General features: G+C 41.9%; 1 protein-coding gene across 1 annotated transcript in view; it reads left to right on the top strand.

Annotated features, from left to right (window-relative positions):
• Nucleotides 1-21769, top strand: part of SUSD2 (sushi domain containing 2) — a 340007-nt gene that overhangs the window by 157838 nt on the left and 160400 nt on the right. Inside the window, exons 10-15 of the mRNA XM_073559037.1 lie at nt 1267-1482; nt 2173-2421; nt 7705-7971; nt 9863-10039; nt 14297-14498; nt 19787-19938. Coding sequence (XP_073415138.1) covers nt 1267-1482; nt 2173-2421; nt 7705-7971; nt 9863-10039; nt 14297-14498; nt 19787-19938 — 1263 coding nt within the window. The remainder of the gene's footprint in view (nt 1-1266; nt 1483-2172; nt 2422-7704; nt 7972-9862; nt 10040-14296; nt 14499-19786; nt 19939-21769) is intronic.

Raw genomic sequence — 21769 nt, 5'->3', positions numbered from 1 at the left:
AGGGATAATACAGAATGTTCTAACATATGTCTGTCAGCATTACGTAACACAGCAGTGGCTGGGTAACCATTAGTTATTGTGACTTTCTGTGTCACTGCCTAAAGTGAATCCTTAGTATCCTGCAGTAAGGGCCTCCTTTAAATATATTCAAGGAGATATGGTCCACCCCGGCGTGTAACATCATACAAACTCAAAAACCCCCAGTATCGGTACTCACATCCAATCCGGACATAAGGGGCTGCACCATCCCCCCCACCATGTGGAGTTGTCGCTCAAAAGTAGTCACATGGCTACCGGTCCCATACCGGACAAACCGGATGTGGTAACGCCGCATCCAGCAGTGGAACGCAGAATTACCGGAAGTGACTGCGCCATCTTGTGCGCTTCACTTCCGGTTCATATGCGCATACGATTATGCAAGGAATATAATACAAGCCGTAAATGATGTTTCTGCGTTCCAAGAGTGGAACGCAGAGTTACCGGAAGTGACTGCGCCAACTTGTACGTGTCTCTTCCGGTTTCGGATTAATATGCACATGCAATTATTCACAGGGAACGATGCCCCGTTTACATGTAGAGGTAGTCCGGGTATATAGATTAATGTTACCAGTTCCCAGGTGACACCCATAGCAAAGAAACTCCTGATCTTGTCCACTATAAAGGGCAGATATCACATCCATGCACGCCCCATACGTCAATATATAGGAGGAACTCAAAAGATCTGCGTATTCATATACATAGGAGGATTCAGACAGGCAATCAGCATGTCCAAAACTAGATAGTAACCCCATAGGTTTGCATTGGTGGTTAATTCCCTAATAATATAGAGGCCAATATTTATTCTAAAAAGGGGGGTACTACTATACAGGGGAAAGGATAATAATCCTGTTCCAAAATGTCATAATAGACCAAAAGAAAATGTTTTGTTTCAGTTGACGGTCCCCTAACAACAGGCACCAGACATAAAGATAAGCCCACATACAATAACTTATTTTTAAGTGAATCCTCTCAGATAATTATTAGGTATCCTCAGGCCAATATAAAAGTATGATAGAGTAGAAAAAACGGTGGGTCAGGCTGTGAGTCTGTGCAGCATCAGTGACTAGCAGTGTACTGTGATGTTTTCCTATTGACCCTCAGCTATCTGGAAACAGCGTTCAGTACCTTGTTCAGTATTGTGTGATTGTAAACTATGTGTGTATCTCTGACATTTCCTCAATTTTTAGACATCTGAGCTTTTAACTTTGGTTTCTGTTTGTTTTAAAGGCATAAACGCAAAAGTGACTGCAACGTTTCGTGAGAGAGCCCGGCGCTCATCATCTGACAAGGTAAAGGTGGCAAGCATTTCTTCAGTGGCCATGAAGGAAGAAGGCTCTGATGTCGTGGAGGTGCGGTTGAAAAACCAAACACAAGATGACCTAGAAACTCTATTGAATGGAGAAGTCCTTAGCTTTAAAGAGCAGAGTTGGATGGATATGAAAGGTAAGTCAGTGTCTGTGAGAACTCCTGTGTTGCAGACCGGTGTACATGTATAGTGTAGGACGCTGTGCTGTGTGCAAGGATACATGTGTATGGCATTTTAATGTGAATTTTTTTTTTCTCCTAGAAGCAATGTTTTTTAGTTCAGAATATCTACATTTAATTATTTGCTTCTGTAAACCTATATTTCTGTAACCTAAATAGCACCAACATATTCCGTTGGAGGTACATGGGGGTACATTGTCTTCTCATAGACTACTTATTGTGGCAACATGCAACCCAGAACATATACAGTATGTCATCATAATACAGTTACATGCATAAGCGTTTAATAGGACATTAATGTCACATGCTAAAAATTGAAATTTTAGTTAGGAGTGAGAACAATACCAACCAGGGAAGAATCAGAATTGCAGATGTTGGTTGAAATGGTGGAAAATAAGTCTGTTGAATATTGGTCTTATAGTTGACTTTATATGATGCTTTATAATTATCATTTTAGATTAGTTGTGTGCGATACTGTAATAATGGACAGTCTTAGCTGGTCTGATGCTATGTATGGATAGTATCAGATTCAAGTATCTTAAAATAAGATGGGGAAAATAATAAGGTAATTAAATAGCAACAATAGGAATGTTTATTTGCTTTAGTTTCTTGGACATTAATAAAATAATTCATGTTTAATTGTTCCAGGAGTTTTCATATTTTCTCCAATTAACTCAAATGTTACGGTGATGTTTCCAAGTGGAGCTGGGGTGGAAGTAAGAGCCATAAGTGGATTTTTGAGTGTTTCTGTCCTTCTCCCTGAATTATTCCAATACAAAACCCAGGGGCTTCTAGGAGTCATGAACAATGATCGCGAAGACGACTTTACTATGAGGAATGGTACACAATTGACAAGTTCTGCTACCCCAAAAGAAATTTTCAACTTCGGTGCAGATTGTAAGTATGGACAAAAACATAGATTTGTCTAATTTTGATTGTCACAAACATTGCATGAAGTATGTAAATATTAATATTACAGAAGTATTGTAAAAATAATATTACATTTTTGATGTTTATTACTAGCTCTCTGCCTTTTGGAGCTCAGTGTATGCACTACAGGAAGCGGAATTGGCAGTATAGATTTTAATCAATACTTCACTGACCATAAAAAACTATTTCCAAAATTTTGGCAAGACTGAGTTTCATAGAACATTTTTTCAATCCATACTTTAAGACTATGTGCTCATGATCAGGATATAGCAACGTTTTGGACGCAGTGTATTTTCGCTGCATTCTAATCATGCAGGTAAATTTGCATGTGTTTAGTGAACCGTGCCGATTTACTGCATCTTGTGAATGGCTATGGGTGAGACTACGTCTCCGCTGCCCGATAATTGATATGCTGCGGCTCATAAACCCCCATTCACTGTGCTTGTTAACTAGAACGCAGCGTATTGAACTCAACGCAGGTGAGCTACATCCAAAACGCTGCTATTCCTAAAAGGTTAATAATATAACTTTCATTACAAAATCTTCAGTTTTACTCAAATTAGTTGATGTAAAAATTAATCCACCTCACAACTACATGTAGTATCACTTTCACCCCGTTCTTCAGAAATACAACACTGAATTTTGGATCACTGTCCTATTGGAAAAATGGGGAGGGGGAAAATTTCACCACACACTCTTAAAGGGAACCTGTCACCCCCCCAGGGTGTTTTTCACTAAAAGAGCCACCTTCAGCAGCACTACGTCTGCACTCTGCGAAGGTGGATCTTGTGTTTCTGACACCCATTAACGCCAAAATATATAGACTTTTATAAATCGTTCCTCATACCTGCATCCTGTCACAGCGGTATGGAGTGTTGCCGCCTCCCAGCTGTCCATCAACACCCCTCTACAGTGTCCCTGCACCGCCTCTTCTTTTGTATTTGCCGCCGTTACATGTTGTCGGGCGCCTGCACTGTGACAATAGTTCTCGGGCATGCGCAGTGCGCGCTGCCCCGGAGCTGAAATCAGGTTATCGCGCCTGCGTGTTTCTGCGTCCCCAGATCCTGCCCCGTGGTGTGTTATGAAGTATTCACACTGCGGGACTGGGAATCTTGGGATGCAGAAACACGCACTGCTTGATGGCAGTTCCCGGGCTAAATTTCAGTGATGGTATCAAGAAGACACAGATGTATTGCACTATACTGAAAGAGAAGATGCTACCATCACTTCGTACCCTTGGTAAACGTGCACTTTTTCAACATGACAATGATCCAAAACAAGCATCTAAGGCCACTGTTGCATTTCTGAACAACATTAGGGTGAAAGTGATTCAGTGGTCAAATATGTCTCCTGATGTGAACCGAATCAAACTATGGGGGGTTCTGAAGAGACAAATGGAGCATCACTCTCCATCCAGGCTCTAAAAGAGGTCGTTCTTGGAGAACGGAAAAAGATAAATGTGGCATTATGTTGCCAAATTGTTCATTCCATGCCCATTCCTTAAAAATCATGGAGTTCATGCAAAATACTTAATGTAGTAGTTTTTAATGTGGAGTATATTCCTTTTTTATCAGCTAATTTGAGTAAAGCTCAATCTTTTGAATGAAGGTTTTATTATTAAACTTACTTTCATGTTATGGGTTGAAAAATGTTCTATGTAACTCAGTCTTGTCAAAATTTGGGGAAATTATTCTTGTGTTCTGTGAGATTTTGATTAAAATCTTTCTTTTCAAAAGGGATGTACTCAATTTTGCTGTACACTGTATATTCCATAAAGGCAAACCATGGGGCTGTTAGAGAGGGGGATTTGAGATGTCATTGATCCCAGTGATTTATTATTACATTACAAGAATACAAACTGATGAAGTTACCTCTTGAGAGGAATTACATTAATACCTAACAATCAAAGAATTGCAGCACGGTGACTCAGTTGTTAACATTGCAGCCTTGCAGCGCTGGGGTCCTGGGTTCAAATCCCACCAAGGACAACATCTGCAAGGAGTTTATATGTTCACCCCGTGCTTGTGTGGGTTTCTTCCAGGTTCTCTGGTTTCCTCCCACACTCTACTGTAAAGATATACTGATAGGGAATCTAGATTGTGAGCCCCATCGGGGATGGTGCCAATAATGTATATAAAGTGCTGTGGAATTAATGGCGCTATATAAGTGAGTAAAATAAATAAATAAACAATTGGTCATGGAAAGGCAGTAAAGGTAAAACAGCCATTTTCTGTACAGGTGTCAAAACCAGGCTTGTTTATATTAGGTCAAGTTTGATCTCTTTTTTGGATATGAACATTGCCACAACATATACTGTATTTTGCAAAAGGGTTTAAGTTGAGACTGCCTCCATCTTACAAAAATCAATAACTGTCAACAACTTACAAATCCTTTATTTTTGTTGCCATGGGGTACCATTAACCTTTTGTGGAGGAGATACCACCTACTTATCGAACCTGTTTAATTTTTTGTTTTATTTTTTTTACTCACTTACATAGTGCCATTAAGTCCATAGCTCCTTATAGAATTATCTGTCCCTAGTGGGGCTCACAATCTAGATTCTCTATCAGTATGTCTTTGGAGTGTGGGAGGAAACCGGAGAACCTGGAGGAAACACAAGCAAGCACAGGGAGAACATACAAATTCTTTGCAGATGTTCTCCATTGTGGGACTTGAACCCAGGACCCCAGTGCTGCAAAGCAGCAGTTATAACCACTGAGCCACCGTGCTGCCCACAACAGGCCTCAGGCAACAGGCTGCCCACAACATACAATTGTTGTGTCTTGTTCTATGCAACTTTACATTGTGATTCTCTCTGCTGAATACTGGCAGCAATGTCGCTCGTAATGCCTAATACACAGTATATAGAAATATATTACTGATATACTATTCGATTTGCGCTGTCCTGGTCCAGCATCCAGAAATTGACGAAACCAAACCATGTAGGATACTGACCTCAATATTACAATATTGCAAAATGATCTGGATAAGATGACTGAATGGGCAAACACTTGGCAAATGAGATTTAAGTTAGATAAATGTAGTGCAATGCACCTAGGATGGATTAATCCTATTGCTGCATATACATTAAATAGGAGTAAACTCAGGACTACAGAACAGGAGAAGGACTTGGGTATTCTGGCTACAAGCAAGCTGAGCAGCAATACTCAATGTCAAGCAGCAGCTGCAAAAGCAAACAAGATTTTAGGATGTATAAAAAGAGAGCTAAAATCCTGTGATCCCAACATATTGTTACCCCATTATAAATCACTGTTGAGGCTACATTTAGAATGTTGGATCCAGTCTTGGGCTCCACATTTAAAAAAGATAAATTCAGAAATTTAATTTCTGGCTTAAGCAGTGCCAGACGTGTCCCCCTGCTTAAGCCAGTACATGTCTGGGTCCGTCTGAAGATTGCTAGAGAGCATTTAGATTATCCAGAAGAGTATAGGGAGAATGTCATATGATCTGATGAAACCAAAGTAGAATTGTTTGGTAGAAACAAAACTCATCGTGTTTGGAAGAGACAGAATGCTGAGTTACATCCAAAGAACCCCATACCTACTGTGAAGCATGGGGGTGGCAACATCATGCCTTGGGGCTGTTTCTCTCCAAAGGGACGACTGATCCATGTACATGAAAGAATGAATGGGGCCATATATCGTGAGATTTTGAGTGCAAACCTCCTTCCATTGAAGATGAAACGTGAATGGGTCTTTCAGCATGATAATGATTCCAATCACATTGCCAGGGCAATGAAGGAGTGGCTTCGTAAGAAGCATATGGAAGTCCTGGAGTGGCCTAGCCAGTCTCCAGATCTCAACCCCATAGAAAACCTTTGGAGGGATTTGAAAATTCGTGTTGCACAGCGACAGGCCCAAAATATCACTTATAAAAATTTGGTTCCAGCTCACCCAGTTGCTCTATGCTCATCCACCTGGAGCTCAGACACCGGCCTCGCACTGGACTCATGCGTAAGACTGCTTAGTGCAGTCGAAACGCATCAACTGGGTTATGTCAACCATGTAAATTTTTCTTTTGTATGCACTACATTTTCTTTTGAAAATAAAAAGAAAAGGAAAATCCAGTCCTGTTGAGCAGGTCTCCAATCTATTCTACTATTTCTAAACACTGTTTTTTGGTGATTCCTTTGTATCCCTGTTCATACTGCACCCACGCACACAAATAATACACCATTTGAAAGGTAAACTTGCCCCCTTCAGCAACAAAATAGCCAAACAAACCACACATCCATGGTTTGATCACAAAATACAGTTTATACTTTAATTTTAAGAAACCTGCAGTAAGGAAAAATGACCTGCAGGTGCCATCACAGTATTCCAAAGCATGCTACCAACACATTTGTAAAAATGCACTGCTTTTTCGCTAATTACTTTGCCCCACACATGCATATGATACACCATTTGAAAGGTAAACTTGCTCCCTTCAGCAAGAAAACAGTCAAACAAACCACACATTCACAATTTTATCACTAAATACAGTTTAAACATTCATTTTCATAAACCTGCAGAAAGACACAATGACCTGCAGGTGGCACCTCAACCGTAAAACATTTTTTGGCCTCTACTTATCAAAACAATTTATTGCATTACCAATCTACATATACAAATACCTGTCTGTGTTCATCAGCTCATGAAATACATTTACATTTGACCAGCTTGCTTTTTCTGAAATTGCCGGCACCCCGACGACCAACATACGAAAATTTTGCACGGGCCAAGCTAGTTTTTTCTATTATCCAAAACATGACTGCTCTAGAGGAGATCTGCATGGAAGAATGGGCCAACATACCACCAACAGTGTGTGCCAACCTTGTGAAGACTTACAGAAAATGTTTGACCTCTGTCATTGCCAGCAAAGGATATATAACAAATTTTTGAGCTGAACTTTTGTTAATGACCAAATACTTATTTTCCACGATAATTTTAAAAATAAATGTTGCCAAATCAGACAAGGTGATTATCTGGATTTGTTTTCTCATTTTGACTCTCATAGTTGTGGTCTACCTATGATGTCAGTTACAGGCCTCATCTTTTTAAGTGGGAGAACTTGCACAATTGGTGACTGACTAAATACTTTTTTTCCCACTGTAATATATTAACTTGTTGAATGCATTATTTTAAAAGGTTTGTTGTGGAAGTTAATGTATTGCAAGGCCTTGGTCTTTACATGGTTAAACTGAAATAACATACTAATAAAATGTCGGTATGTGTCATCTCTCTCCTCCAGGGGCTGTGACAGAAGACAGCTCACTTTTTCAGTACGACTCTCTAGAACTTATCAGCAGCTATAAGGTAAAACATGACCCAGATTTTGTTCCCACATTTGAAGTTGATGAAAGTAAAAATGTTACTCTGACTGAAGAAGCGAAAAACCTGTGTGGTGAAGATAACTTCTGCAGATTCGATGTCTTAACAACAAATAGTTTGATAATTGGCAATGCTACTAGGATTTCGTACAGCAGTCACAAAGCATTGGTGAACAGCCTTCAACCTGGTAAAGAAAACTTTTCTTTTTTTTTTTAAATTTGCTATGACCACTTTCTGAACATATTTAGCCAATAAGAGATTAGCTTTTCCCTTATTTGTGACTGGACCAGCCAGAAAGAAGTTCCACCATGTAACTATATAGAGACCACACACCAGGCATATGAGCCATAATATTTCAATGGCTTTCAATTTACCTAGGTTTCTGGTGCAGAAGCTGGCCCTAATACAACGTCTTAAAAAGGTTTTTCGAAAAATGTGCTAAAATAAATAAAACACATTTGAATATTAAGCATTTTTCTAAATACCCTCATTTAGCAAAAAGGTATTCTTTATCTGCTGCATGCTATCAGGATTCTAAGATGGCAGCTTACATCAATCACACACCATCCTAGATTTCATGATGGGACTGGTAAAGTGCAAGACAGCGGTCACATCAGAGCAGCAGTCATGTCAGGCATTGTGAACCTGCACTCCTCTGATCAGTCCGGCTCCACTCCTCCATGTCCTGTCTGGTTAACCCATTTAAGTAGATTTTTCTTTGTAACATCTTTGCATCCACCACTTGTATATACACTTTAGAAACTGCCAATATACAGTATATCCACAACTCAAATGGGAGTTTCTGCTGTGCTACATATGCAGGGCTGGGAGTCTGTATAGTAAGAAGCTGTTTAAGAAGGTCGGAGGCTGCTTAATACAAACCTGTCAGCAGGATTTTGCTAAGTAAACTACAGGTATTGTCAGGTTTCCAGTGTTAAACTGATTAAAATAGTACCTAGGGTGAAGAAATGTGTCTTGTGATTCTTGTGTAATCAGTGTTAGAAGTTTTCAGTGAATGAGATGCTCGTGCTCCAGTGCAGGACTGTGGCCAGAGTCTTATCGTCCTGCTCTAAGCCAGAAAAACCAAGAAGAGACCTGCCCACAGGCCCACCCTGAAGCAAAAACTGTCTCTCTCTGTCTCTATGATGAGAAACATGTGCTTCGGGCGGCCTGGGGGAAGGTCTTTCCTTAGTTTCTCTAGCTTAGAGCAGGAAGATAAGACTCTGCCTACAGTCCCACCTCGGAGCACGGGCATCTCATTAACTGAAAAATTCTAACACTGATTGCACAAGAACCACAAGATTGATTTCTTCATCCCAGGTATCATTTTAATCAGTTTAACACTGCCAACATGACATTTCCTGTAGTTTACTTAGCAAAATCCTGCTGACAGGTTCGCTTTGTTACTTTTTGTTTTGGAATGTGCAGTTTATTGGAAAAAGACGAAAATATTCTGCCATTAAATATTTTTGTAAATAAATATCATGCTAATATTATCTACATTTGGTGGAGTCATACTGTAGCTTTCACACATAACAGATAGTTGGGATTCACGACACTTCTGTGCCTAGCTGAATTAAAGACATCACTTTTGGAGGGGGGCTAAGGCTCCCTCTTTGAGTTTCTTTCAAATGCCCTGTAGTCATAAAAACATCATGGAGGAACCCGATAGGCCCATTTTATAAATCAATGCTTGTCGATCACCGACCATGTTTACTATGCAACCTCCATTTTTATTGGAAACCACCATGCAGATGTGAACAGCAACTAAGCCAGCAGGAAGTGAGTTTTGTTAGACAAATGCCAACAGTTTAGCAAATATGATTAATTTTACAGACAGCTCGATGTCAGCCGGACTAACCTACAACACACATAGACACTTTATTACCAAATATCAAGTCTGGGCTTTCAATTGAAATGAATCCCTGAATCTTTGAGGCAAATGGAGTAGATAGTTGCCCAATGCATTCAAGTGTTACCTGGTAGTGATGTTGAGCAGCATGTAGCAGATGATAGCAATGGATAAGGAGAAAAGAACTAGAATGCAATATTTTATAGATGTATCTTTACTCTTACAGTGGTCACATGCGGCAGGCTTGCTCCACCAGCAAATGGCACAAAGAACGGGACAAATTACTTAGTTGATTCTGTCATCATATTAAGTTGCAATAAAGGTTTTGTGATGATTGGATCTGGACAGAGAATATGCCAGGCTGATGGTAACTGGTCTGGTGAAGAAACAACGTGCATTAAAGGTATGAGAATTACTATTTAAATGTGAACCATTTTGTCAGCAAAATTTGCATAATTCAAAAGTACAGTTAAATCTAACAAACTTTTTAAGGTATCTTGGCAGAAAATATGCTTCTTTCTCCACTTAGACGCCACTTCTCTCATATCCCAGCCTCCTGAACTTGCCATCCACTCACAAAAGACAGCTCAACGCTGTCTTTATCAAAACAAGATGGACACCAACATGGAGGGGTATCTGGTTATACCCCCTATTATACTCTATGGAGATAGGAGAGTGGAGGAGGAATAAAGAACAGCAGATAGAGAGACAGAAAGATCGTGCTAAGCATTCCAAAAAATATTTTACAACACCTCAGAGCTGGATTCACATCAACACTGTTCAGTACTGCTGAATAATTTACGCCGTGCGTTTGCGCCTGTCTGTAAGCTACCACAGCAAAAAAAAGGAAGCAGGAAATACTGTGATGTGAATGAAAGACAGTATAGCAGCAGTCTTCACCCAACAGCACAGTCAGCTGCAAATTAAGTGATTGCAGAGGACAAAACTGGTGAAAATTCTGAATACAAGTTATATAATGGCCATGAAAAACTGTATTCCTCATGTGCATACAAGACAGTTTATTCTGAAAATATAATTACCCTTTTAAACATTTTTTTTTCTTGTTAGGCATCATTTCCTAGTTACCCACATAAGTTTTCATGCAACATTGCTCAGCAACATCTTTTTCCTTTTCTCACATCACTTGACTTTCCTATAAGTTTCTCGAAGCTTATCTCCTGGCAATGGGACAGTCTTCTGTATGAGATTGAAGCATCAATCGCGGTACTCTTACTGTTCATGCTGTTGGATGTGATATTTGTGCATTCTGTGGTAGCAATAGAAATGTGTATAATATGGCAGCAAATTCTACATGCACTATACACTCACTGGCCACTTTATTAGGTACACCATGCTAGTAAGGGGTTGGACCCCCTTTTGCCTTCAGAACTGCCTCAATTCTTCGTGGCAGAGATTCAACAAGGTGCTGGAAGCATTCCTCAGAGATTTTGGACCATATTGACATGATGGCATCACACAGTTGGCGCAGATTTGTCGGCTGCACATCCCTGATGCGAATCTCCCGTTCCACCACATCCCAAAGATGCTCTATTGGATTGAGATCTGGTGACTGAGGAGGCCATTTGAGTACAGTGAACTCATTGTCATGTTCAAGAAACCAATCTGAGATGATTCGAGCTTTATGACATGGCGCATTATCCTGCTGAAAGTAGCCATCAGATGTTGGGTACATTGTGGTCATAAAGGGATGGACATGGTCAGCAACAATACTCAGGTAGGCTGTGGCGTTGCAACGATGCTCAATTGGTACCAAGGGGCCCAAAGAGTGCCAAGAAAAAATTCCCCACACCATGACACCACCACCACCAGCCTGAACCGTTGATACAAGGCAGGATGGATCCATGCTTTCATGTTGTTTACGCCAAATTCTGACCCTACCATCCGAATGTCGCAGCAGAAATCGAGACTCATCAGACCAGGCAACGTTTTTCCAATCTTCTACTGTCCAATTTCGATGAGCTTGTGCAAATTGTAGCCTCAGTTTCCTGTTCTTAGCTGAGAGGAGTGGTACCCAGTGTGGTCTTCTGCTGCTGTAGCCCATCTGCCTCAAAGTTCGACGCACTGTGCGTTCAGAGATGCTCTTCTGCCTACCTTGGTTGTAACGGGTGGCAATTTGAGTCACTGTTGCCTTTCTATCAGCTCGAACCAGTATGCCCATTCTCCTCTGACCTCTGGCATCAACAAGGCATTTCCGGCCACAGAACTGCCGCTCACTGGATTTTTTTTCTTTTTCGGACCATTCTCTGTAAACCCTAGAGATGGTTGTGCGTGAAAATCCCAGTAGATCAGCAGTTTCTGAAATACTCAGACCAGCCCTTCTGGCACCAACAATCATGCCACGTTCAAAGGCACTCAAATCACCTTTCTTCCCCATACTGATGCTCGGTTTGAACTGCAGGAGATTGTCTTGACCATGTCTACATGCCTAAATGCACTGAGTTGCCGCCATGTGATTGGCTGATTAGAAATTAAGTCTTAACACACAGTTGGACAGGTGTACCTAATAAAGTGGCCAGTGAGTGTACAGTGTATTTACTTGGTAATAAAGTGTTTGCAAAATTTTGAAAGATTGCTATGCTCTTACTGTATAATTTATACTACTGTATCATTGCAGCATGCCTGATATGTTTCTTTATACATTATTATTATTATTATTTATTATTTATTGTTCTAGCGCCATTTATTCCATGGCGCTTTACATGTGAGGAGCGGTATACATAAAAACAAGTACAATAATCTTAAACAATACAAGTCATAACTGGTACAAGAGGAGAGAGGACCCTGCCCGCGAGGGCTCACAATCTTCAAGGGATGGGTGATAATACAGTAGGCGAGGGTAGAGCTGGTCGTGCAGCGGTTTGGTCGATCGGTGGTTACTGCAGGTTATAGGCTTGTCGGAAGAGGTGGGTCTTCAGGCTCTTTTTGAAGGTTTCGATGGTAGGTGAGAGTCTGATATGTTGTGGTAGAGAGTTCCAGAGTAGGGGTGATGCGCGAGAGAAATCTTGTATGCGATTGTGGGAAGAGGAGATAAGAGGGGAGTAGAGAAGGAGATCTTGTGAGGATCGGAGGTTGCGTGCAGGAAAGTACCGGGAGACGAGGTCACAGATGTATGGAGGAGACAAGTTGTGGATGGCTTTGTATGTCATGGTTAGGGTTTTGTAATGGAGTCTCTGGGCAATTGGGAGCCAGTGAAGGGATTGACAGAGGGGAGAAGCTGGGGAATAGCGGGGGGACAGGTGGATTAGTCGGGCAGCAGAGTTTAGAATAGATTGGAGGGGTGCGAGAGTGTTTGAGGGGAGGCCACAGAGCATGAGGTTGCAGTAGTCAAGGCGAGAGATGATGAGGGCATGGACTAGGGTTTTTGCAGATTCTTGGGTGAGGAATGAACGGATGCGTGAAATATTTTTGAGTTGAAGTCGGCAGGAAGTGGAAAGGGTTTGGATATGTGGTTTGAAGGAGAGATCAGCGTCAAGGATTACTCCGAGGCAGCGAGCTTGTGGGACTGGGGAGAGTGGGCAGTCATTTACTGTAATTGATAGGTTCGTAGGGGGGGTCACGTGAGATGGGGGAAAGATGATGAATTCTGTTTTGTCCATGTTGAGTTTCAGATATCTAGTGGAGAAGAAGGATGAAATAGTGGACAGACATTGAGGGATTCTGGTTAGTAGGGAGGTGATATCTGGTCCAGAGATGTAGATCTGTGTGTCATCAGCATAAAGATGATACTGAAAGCCATGAGATTCTATGAGCTGTCCCAGGCCAAAGGTGTAAATAGAGAACAGCAGGGGCCCAAGGACTGAACCTTGTGGGACTCCGACAGATAGGGGGCGAGGTGAGGAGGTGGTGTGTGAGTGGGAGACGCTGAATGTCCGGTCTGTTAGGTATGATGAGATCCAGGAGAGGGCCAAGTCTGTGATGCCGAGGGATGAGAGGGTCTGTAATAATAGGGAATGGTCCACTGTGTCAAAGGCAGCCGACAGGTCCAGGAGGAGGAGGACAGAGTAGTGTCGCTTGCTCTTGGCAGTTAAGAGGTCATTGGTGACCTTAGTAAGGGCAGTTTCAGTGGAGTGGTGTGACCGGAAGCCAGATTGTAAGCGGTCGAAGAGGGAGCAAGAAGAGAGATGGGAGGACAGTTCAAGGTAGACGTGTTGTTCCAGTAGCTTGGAGGCGTATGGGAGAAGTGATATAGGGCGATAGCTAGATACAGAGGATGGGTCAAGAGAGGGCTTTTTGAGGATAGGTGTGATGGAGGCATGTTTAAAGCTTGAGGGGAAAACACCAGTTGTTAGTGATAGGTTGAAGAGATGGGTTAGGGTTGGGATGAAGACTGTGGTGAGGTTTGGGATGAAGTGGGATGGGATCGGGTCGAGTGCACAGGTGGTGAGATGTGATCTTGAGAGTAGAGTGGAGAGTCGATCTTCTGTAATGGTGGAGAAGTTGGTTTTGAAGGTGGAGGGCTGGGAAGTCGGGAGGAAGGGCTCTGGGGGTTGTTGACCAAAACTGTCCCTGATGTTATCAATTTTCTGCTTGAAAAATGAGTATACATACTGTATACTCTATGTATAATTTACATTTCAGTAAATGTTTGTAAAACAATTTGTTATAATCTGTCATACAGTAAAATGTGTGTTTTGTGTAGGATCCAGTTCCTGTTCAAGTCAGTGCAGGCAAGTCCTAGAAGAGTGCTCCTGTCATGCAACCTGTGAGAAACTTGCCAACTGCTGTCCAGACTACAGCCACTTCTGTGTCCGTATCACTCCGGATTCTGGTTTGCTGATGGGAGGAAGAGATTTTGTCATTGTGAATGTGACCTTCAAAACCAGATCAGTAGTGAAATGCAGGTATGTGACATAAAGAATATAAAGTCTTTCTCCACACTACTAATAAATACTGTTATCCATCATCTGCTTATTGATTCCCATGGTATATGTAACAATACCCAGCACATACAGTATATGTACTATGAGCACACTTTATTTCTGGCAAAAATTAAGAAACCACTGCAAAATTTTCAGTTTGTCTGACTTTTCTCTTTATAGGTATATTTTTGAGTAAAATGTAAATTGCTCTTTTATTCTATAAACTACTGACAACATGTCTTCGAATTTCCAAGCACTAAATTTTGTATTTATTTTCAAAAAATGAGAAATGGTCAAAATAACAAAAAATGCAGTGCATGCAGACCTCAAATAATGCTAAGAAAACAAGTTCATAATCATTTAGAAACAACAATACTAATGTTTTAACTCAGGAAGAGTTCAGAAATCAATATTTTGTGGAATAACCATGATTTTAATCACAGCTTTCATGCATCTTGGCATTCTTTCCACCAGTCTTTCACACTGCTTTTGGGTCACCTTATGCCACTCCTGGTACAAAAATTTAAGCAGTTCTTCTTTGTTTAATGGCTTGTGACTATCCATCTTCCTCTTGATTACATTCCAGAGGTTTTCAATGGGATTCAGGTCTTGAGATTGGGCTGGCCATGACAGGGATTTGATGTGATTGTCCTTCATCCACACATTGATTGACCTAGTTGTGTGGCATGGCACATTGTCCTGCTGGAAAAAACAGTCCTCAGAGTTGGGGAACATTGCCTGAGCAGAAGGAATCAACTGTTTTTCCAGCATAACCTTATATTCGGCTTGATTCATACGTCCTTCGCAAAGATTAACCTGCCCAATTCCAGCCTTGCTGAAGCATCCCCAGACCATCCCCGATCCACCACTAAATTTCACAGTGGGTGCAAGACACTGTGGCTTGTATGCCTCTCCAGGTCTCCGTCTAACCAGTAGACAACCAGGTGTTGGGCAAAGCAGAAAATTAGACTCATCAGAGAATGTTACCTTACTCCAGTCCTCTATGGTCCAATCCTTATGGTCTTTGGCAAACTTCAGCCTGGCTCTCCTTTGCTTCTCATTGATGAAAAGCTTTTTTCTAGCTTTACATGACTTGAGCCCTGCCTCTAGGAGCGTGTTACGAACTGCTCTTGCCGTGCACTTCACCCCATCTACCATTTGCCATTCCTTTTGTAGGTCACTTGATGTCATCCTGAGTGACATTCGAATGAGATTCCCAGTCAGTGGAGAGTCGTTTTCGCCCTCTGCCAGTCTGTAGCTTTGTTATCCCCAATGTCTGCTCTTTGACCCTATTGTAATGGACTACCGTCTTAGAAATTTTAAGGATGGAGGCAACATGATGCTCACTGTATCCCTCTGCTAGTAAAGCCAGAATTGAGACAGACCTTCTTTTCCTCACTCAAGACTTTTCTTTTCAACTCCTTTGGCATGGTTAAAAGTTATTTTTTTCATTCCTATTACTTTTGGCATATTACTAGCACTTGTTTTGCCATCCAGCTTGTCCTATTGCAAGAGAATTGTGAACACCACAGCAGGGATTTTTACACTTTCCTTCGTTAAATGAGATTTGGTTCAGGTGATCACCTAATCAGAAGCATATTAAGTAGAATGAGGTGTACGCTGGTTGAAATTTAACTGACACTGGAATGGAATGGCTGTCAGACATGTAGAGAAGCTGACTTTTGTAAAACTGTGCAGTGGTCTCTTAATTATTGCCAGAGCTATCTCTCTCTCTCTCTCTATAAATATATATATATATTATATGCACTACCGTTCAAAAGTTTGGGGTCACCCAGACAATTTTGTGTTTTCCATGAAAACTCATACTTTTATTATTCAAATGAGTTGCCAAATGAATTTAAAATCTAGTCCAGACATTGACAAGGTTCGAAAAAAAGCTTTCTATTTGAAATAATAATCTTCTCCTTCAAAGTTTGCTTTCGTCAAAGAATGCTCCCTTTGCAGCAATTACAGCATTGCAGACCTTTGGCATTCTAGCAGTTAATTTGCTGAGGTAATCTGGAGAAATTTCACTCCATGCTTCTAGAAGCCCCTCCCACAAATTGGTTTGGCTTGATGGGCACTTTTTGCGTACCATACAGGCACTCTTCCATCATCTTTTCTGTTGTTCTGCGTCTCACTGTTGTTCTTCTGTGTGATCCAAACACCTCAAACTTGGATTTGTCTGTCCATAACACTTTTTTCCAATCTTCCTCTGTCCAATGTCTGTGCTCTTTTGTCCATATTAACCTTTTCCTTTTATTAGCCAGTCTCAGATATGGCTTTTTCTTTGCCACTCTGCGAAGGCCAGCATCCCGGAGTTGCCTCTTCACTGTAGACGTTGACACTAGCATTTTGCGTGTACTATTTAATGAAGCTGCCAGTTGAGGACCTGTGAGGCTTCGATTTCTCAAACTGCAGACTCAATTGTACTTGTCTTGTTGCTCAGTTGTGCAGCGGGGCCTCCCACTTTTCTTTCTACTCTGGTTAGAGCCTGTTTGTGCTCTCTTCTGAAGGGAGTAGTACAAACCGTTGTAGGAAATCTTAAGTTTCTGTCGTACGTTATTCAGGATTCTGGACAGATGGTGTAGGGGTTAATAGGCAGAGCCTCTCTTTGACGCCAGGGAGGGTTTTTATAGCCTTAGGTGAGTACCCCTCCCTGTCGTTTATACTCCTAACTAGAGTATGCCCGACCCTGCATCGCTAGTGCCTCTCGCCTGTTCTCGTACGTTGCTTGGTGTATGATCTGTTCTGGACTTGGTTTACATCTCTTGGTTTCTGATTTGGTACTGTACTGCTCGACCCGTGTATGACCCTCTGCTTCCTCTGACTGCTCTCTATCATCCTGATTCTGTACTGCGATGCCCAACCCGTGTATAACCCTCTGCTTCCTCTGACTGCTCTCTATCATCCTGATTCTGTACTGCGATGCCCGACCCGTGTCTGACCCTCTGCTGCACCTGACGATCCTCTGCCATTCTGAGTCTGTACTGCGTTGCTAGATTTGTGTATGACCCCCTGCTTTATCTGACTATCGCCGCTGCTCAGCCCCTGTGTGACTTAGTCTCCTGCCTGTCACCGCTGCATCCCGGGGGTAAGCCCCGCCCCCTCCTCTGACAAGCGGTCACATGGTGGGAGGTCCTGCGGGTACTGAGTGCCTCTCCATCGCTCCTCCCCTCCAGCAGGTCCTGTGACCATTTTCCTGATCTCAGATACTGCGCCCCTGCCCGGCCACCAAGAGTTACCTTCCCCTGGAGTCTCAACATCTTCAGGGCCTGCTGACACTCGCCTGTCATGCCACTCCTGACAGCTACAACAGGTGAGCCTGACAGTTTCTTGGCAATTTCTTGCATGGAATAGCCTTCATTTCTAAGAACAAGAATAGACTGTCGAGTTTCACATGAAAGTTCTTTTTTTCTGACCATTTTGAGCGTTTAATGGAACCAACAAATGTAGTGCTCCAGATTCTCAACTACCTCAAAGGAAGGTCAGGTTTATAGCTTCTCTAATCAGCCAAACTGTTTTCAGCTGTGCTAACATGCTTGCACAAGGGTTTTTAAAGGTATTCTAACCATCCAGTAGCCTTCTTACACAGTTAGCAAACACAAAGTATCATAAGAACACTGGAGTGATGGTTGTTGGAAATGGGCCTCTATACACTTATGAAGATATTGCATTACAAACCAGACGTTTGCAGCTAGACTAGTCATTTACCACATTGACAATGTATAGAATGTATTTCTGAATCATTTAATGTTAGCTTCATTGGAAAAAAATGTGCTTTTCTTTCAAAAATAAGGAAATTTCTAAGTGACCCTATACTTTTGAACGGTAATGTGTGTGTGTGTGTATATATATATATACACTATATATATATTCACATAGAGAGAGATATTTATCTATACATCTATCCTGCGTATGTATGTGTATATATATATATATATATATATATAGTAGTGTAGTGACCACTGTGTCCGCTAGGGGGCGCTGTGTGGGTGTCCCAGGACAAACGGATAGCCTTGTCCAGAGTGGTAACAGGAGCAGGGCACTAAAGGATCGCTATGTATCTCAAGGTGGGTGGCCTTGGGATGGAGGCTTGCTTATGTGCTGATCAGCAGAGCTGATCTTTTGTTCCAATGTGTCAGGGAGAAGTCTCCAGGTAGCTGGTGAGACGGCTGGGTCCAGTTACCTACAAACCCACCCAGGGTGTGTGTTTAAGAACACTATTGTAAAGTGTGTATGAGTGATTTAAAGGACCTGTGATGAGGTTATAGCCATGTGACCCGGGGGGCGTGACTACGGACCATATAAGGTGGCCAGGGTAGGTCACATGAGGTGAATACTGGGACCTGGTTGGTCCATTTTGGAAGGTCCCCTTCTGAGAGAGATGGGGCTGTCTTCCTGACAGCAAGTGAACGCTGTGTTTAATGGCTGCACGTGCCTGATAGTTCCCTGGAGGGAATGGACGTCTGCAGCGTGGTGAAGCAGCCATGAGGTAAACCCAGAGAGGGGATATAACTGTGAGGCTAAGAGAGCCTGTGTGCTGGACATGGCACAACCTGTGTGACCACAGGGATAACAGAGTGAAGCTCTGTCATGGACGCTATGCTGTTAATATGAACTTTATGTTGCTGGTCATGGTTTATGATGCCTAAATAAACCGCTTGGACTGTGATTGTTTTATGGAAAACCTGTGCCGGATGTGATGTATTGGCTGCCAAGCGAGTATCCCCTACCCGAATGACAGTGCTACCTTACTTTTAATTTTTATATACTTTACTTTTAATTATTATATAATATATATATATATATGTTATATAATAATTAAAATAATCATTTGCTCTTTCCATCTAAACTAGACACATGATTATCACATGTGTTTCAGATATTCCAAATTCCAATGTTATAAACTGGCAAACAGTGGTATAAATATACTGAGTGCAGGGGTTGCAGTTGCACATGGCCCTGGAACCAGGGCACCAAAAGGTGTCTTTCGCCCATAAGAAAATGTCAAGCTATAGGTGATAGTTGGATGCCCTGTTAGGTAAGGGTTATAACAGCATTCTTTTGAGATCAGTGAGTACAGGATATGGCATTTTTTTACTTATATCCTGAGTGCACAGTTTGGAGAGAATGTTGCTCCGTTTACACTTTGGGTGAACCTTTCTTTTTACATAAATATGTTCCTATATCATATAAACCAATCAATAAAACTGTTATAATTAAAATGTAATTCTTATAACATTAAATTTTACATCACTTTTTTTTAGATTTAATAATGAGATCATTGTAAATGGTTATGTGGATGCACATGGTAGTGCTCACTGTGTGTCACCATTGCTATATGAAACAGGGCGTATTCCTTTTGAATTGTCTCTGGATGGAGGAAGCACATATCCTCACTCAAGCACTTGGCTGTCAGGTATTGTATGAGCCTTTTCATTTTTCACAGTTAAGGTAAAGATAGTGATGGCATTTTTACTTTGGATACCCTTTTGGTTGAGTAAATACTGTATAAATATATTACTTTGATGTCACTTGACTGCATCAGCCCAGGTTCCATCTTCTGTGATTTACATGCTTGTGCTCCAGGCCAGGGATAATGTCAACATACCCATATCATGTTATGAGCTGTGTTTACAACATCATTGACTGAAGGTTTCGAAAAGGGGAATTAGGGTACCGTTACACATAATGATGTCCCAGCGATCCCACCAATGATCCGAAAAGGATGGGATCGCTGGGACATTGTTAGCTGATTGCTGGTGAGCTGTCACATAGACAGCCCCTTCAGTGATCAGGACCAGCGAGCACGCTGGTTACCAACGTAAACATCGGGTTTCTAAGGGCCGCGGGGCCCTTAGAAACCCAATGTTTACCCTAGATACCAGCGTGCACTTCAGGCAGGGCGGGAGGTGGAGGCAGAGCGGCGCAGACAGACCGGCGTAGCTCTGCTATCTGCTACTCCGGTCTGACAGACCCAGCGGCACTTAGAAACCCAATGTTTATGTTGGTAACCAGCATGCAGCGTCGTTCATTGCTGGCTCCCGCTGCCACACGCAGCGATGTGCGCTGGCCAGCTGGAGACCAGCGATGAAAAAACGGGCCAGGACGATCCAGCACGATCAGCAATACCCCGTGGGGGGGCCGATCGCTGCTGGATGTCACACACAGCGATCTCGCCCTTTAGGTTTCGGTAATTCGATTTCCAGGAAGTCCTTCAAGACAGCACACCAGGAGGTAGTCTGATAGTGACTGATTATGGAGCAGTATCACAGAGAGGTTAAAAGGCCCCTTCCACCACCATCCTTCAGTGTTTTTCAAAATGCCACAGAAGGATGAATGCAAATGGTCTACAGCTCGATCTCGAGCCATGTTGACTTGATGAAGATTGTTCTTGTGCAAGCCTAAAGATAAACATAATGGAGGGGAAATAAGGGTGCTGTCCTGGGGGACTTCCTGGAAATTGAATTACCAGTAGGTCTATTTCCCCTTTTTCAGTATGTGCTTCTGGACAGCACACCAGGAGTAGTACCAGAGAAATATCATCAGAAGCCCTAAAGGACCAAAATCACGGGCAAAAACTAGATAGTAACTGAACTGTAAGATCAGAAGAAAATATAGACAGTTATTAAAATCTGCAAAGATAAATTACCTTAGTGAGTGCCTGATATCTCTATAATGCCAAATATTTAGTGTATAAATGTGGTAGACAAAGTATACAGCAAAAACTGAGAGAGTGAGGACATTCCCCTGGTGTATCCTAATGAACCCCAGTAATTGTTAGATGAACTATACTTATAAACACCGCAAACATTGAATAGACATTAAACACCTGTTATTGCACAGCAAAAGTATGGTGATAGCCACTGCCACCAACAAAATGAGGACTTTTGCAGATCACTAATAAACTCTTATGTGCTTAATAACACAGGACTGTTCTTTCACTGGCTCTCCTGTGCTCAAACTAATCCTTGGTTAACGACCAGTTAATCAAAGCACAAGGAGTGCTGCAGGACAAAGGCACTTGATTGCCAGAAGATCAAACCAATAAATTTTAGTATAAGGATTAATGGACAGAGTCTTGGGATGCTTACACATTATACAACCAGGAGCCCACGGATGTCTTTTCAGAATCCTTACATTTCTAAGCTTCAAGTAAGGGGTGCAATCTTATTAAAACTAAGGAAAAATGTAGTCTGGCAAATAACATTCCCTGCCATTATCAACACTGGGTCCATCATCATAACACC

This window comes from Dendrobates tinctorius, unplaced genomic scaffold (assembly GCF_039654945.1).
Source record: "Dendrobates tinctorius isolate UK_male_01 unplaced genomic scaffold, ASM3965494v1 ptg000003l, whole genome shotgun sequence".
Lineage (NCBI taxonomy): Eukaryota > Metazoa > Chordata > Amphibia > Anura > Dendrobatidae > Dendrobates > Dendrobates tinctorius.
The sequence above is the reverse complement of the archived record's forward strand: the minus strand, read 5'-3'. Positions and strand labels throughout refer to the sequence as shown.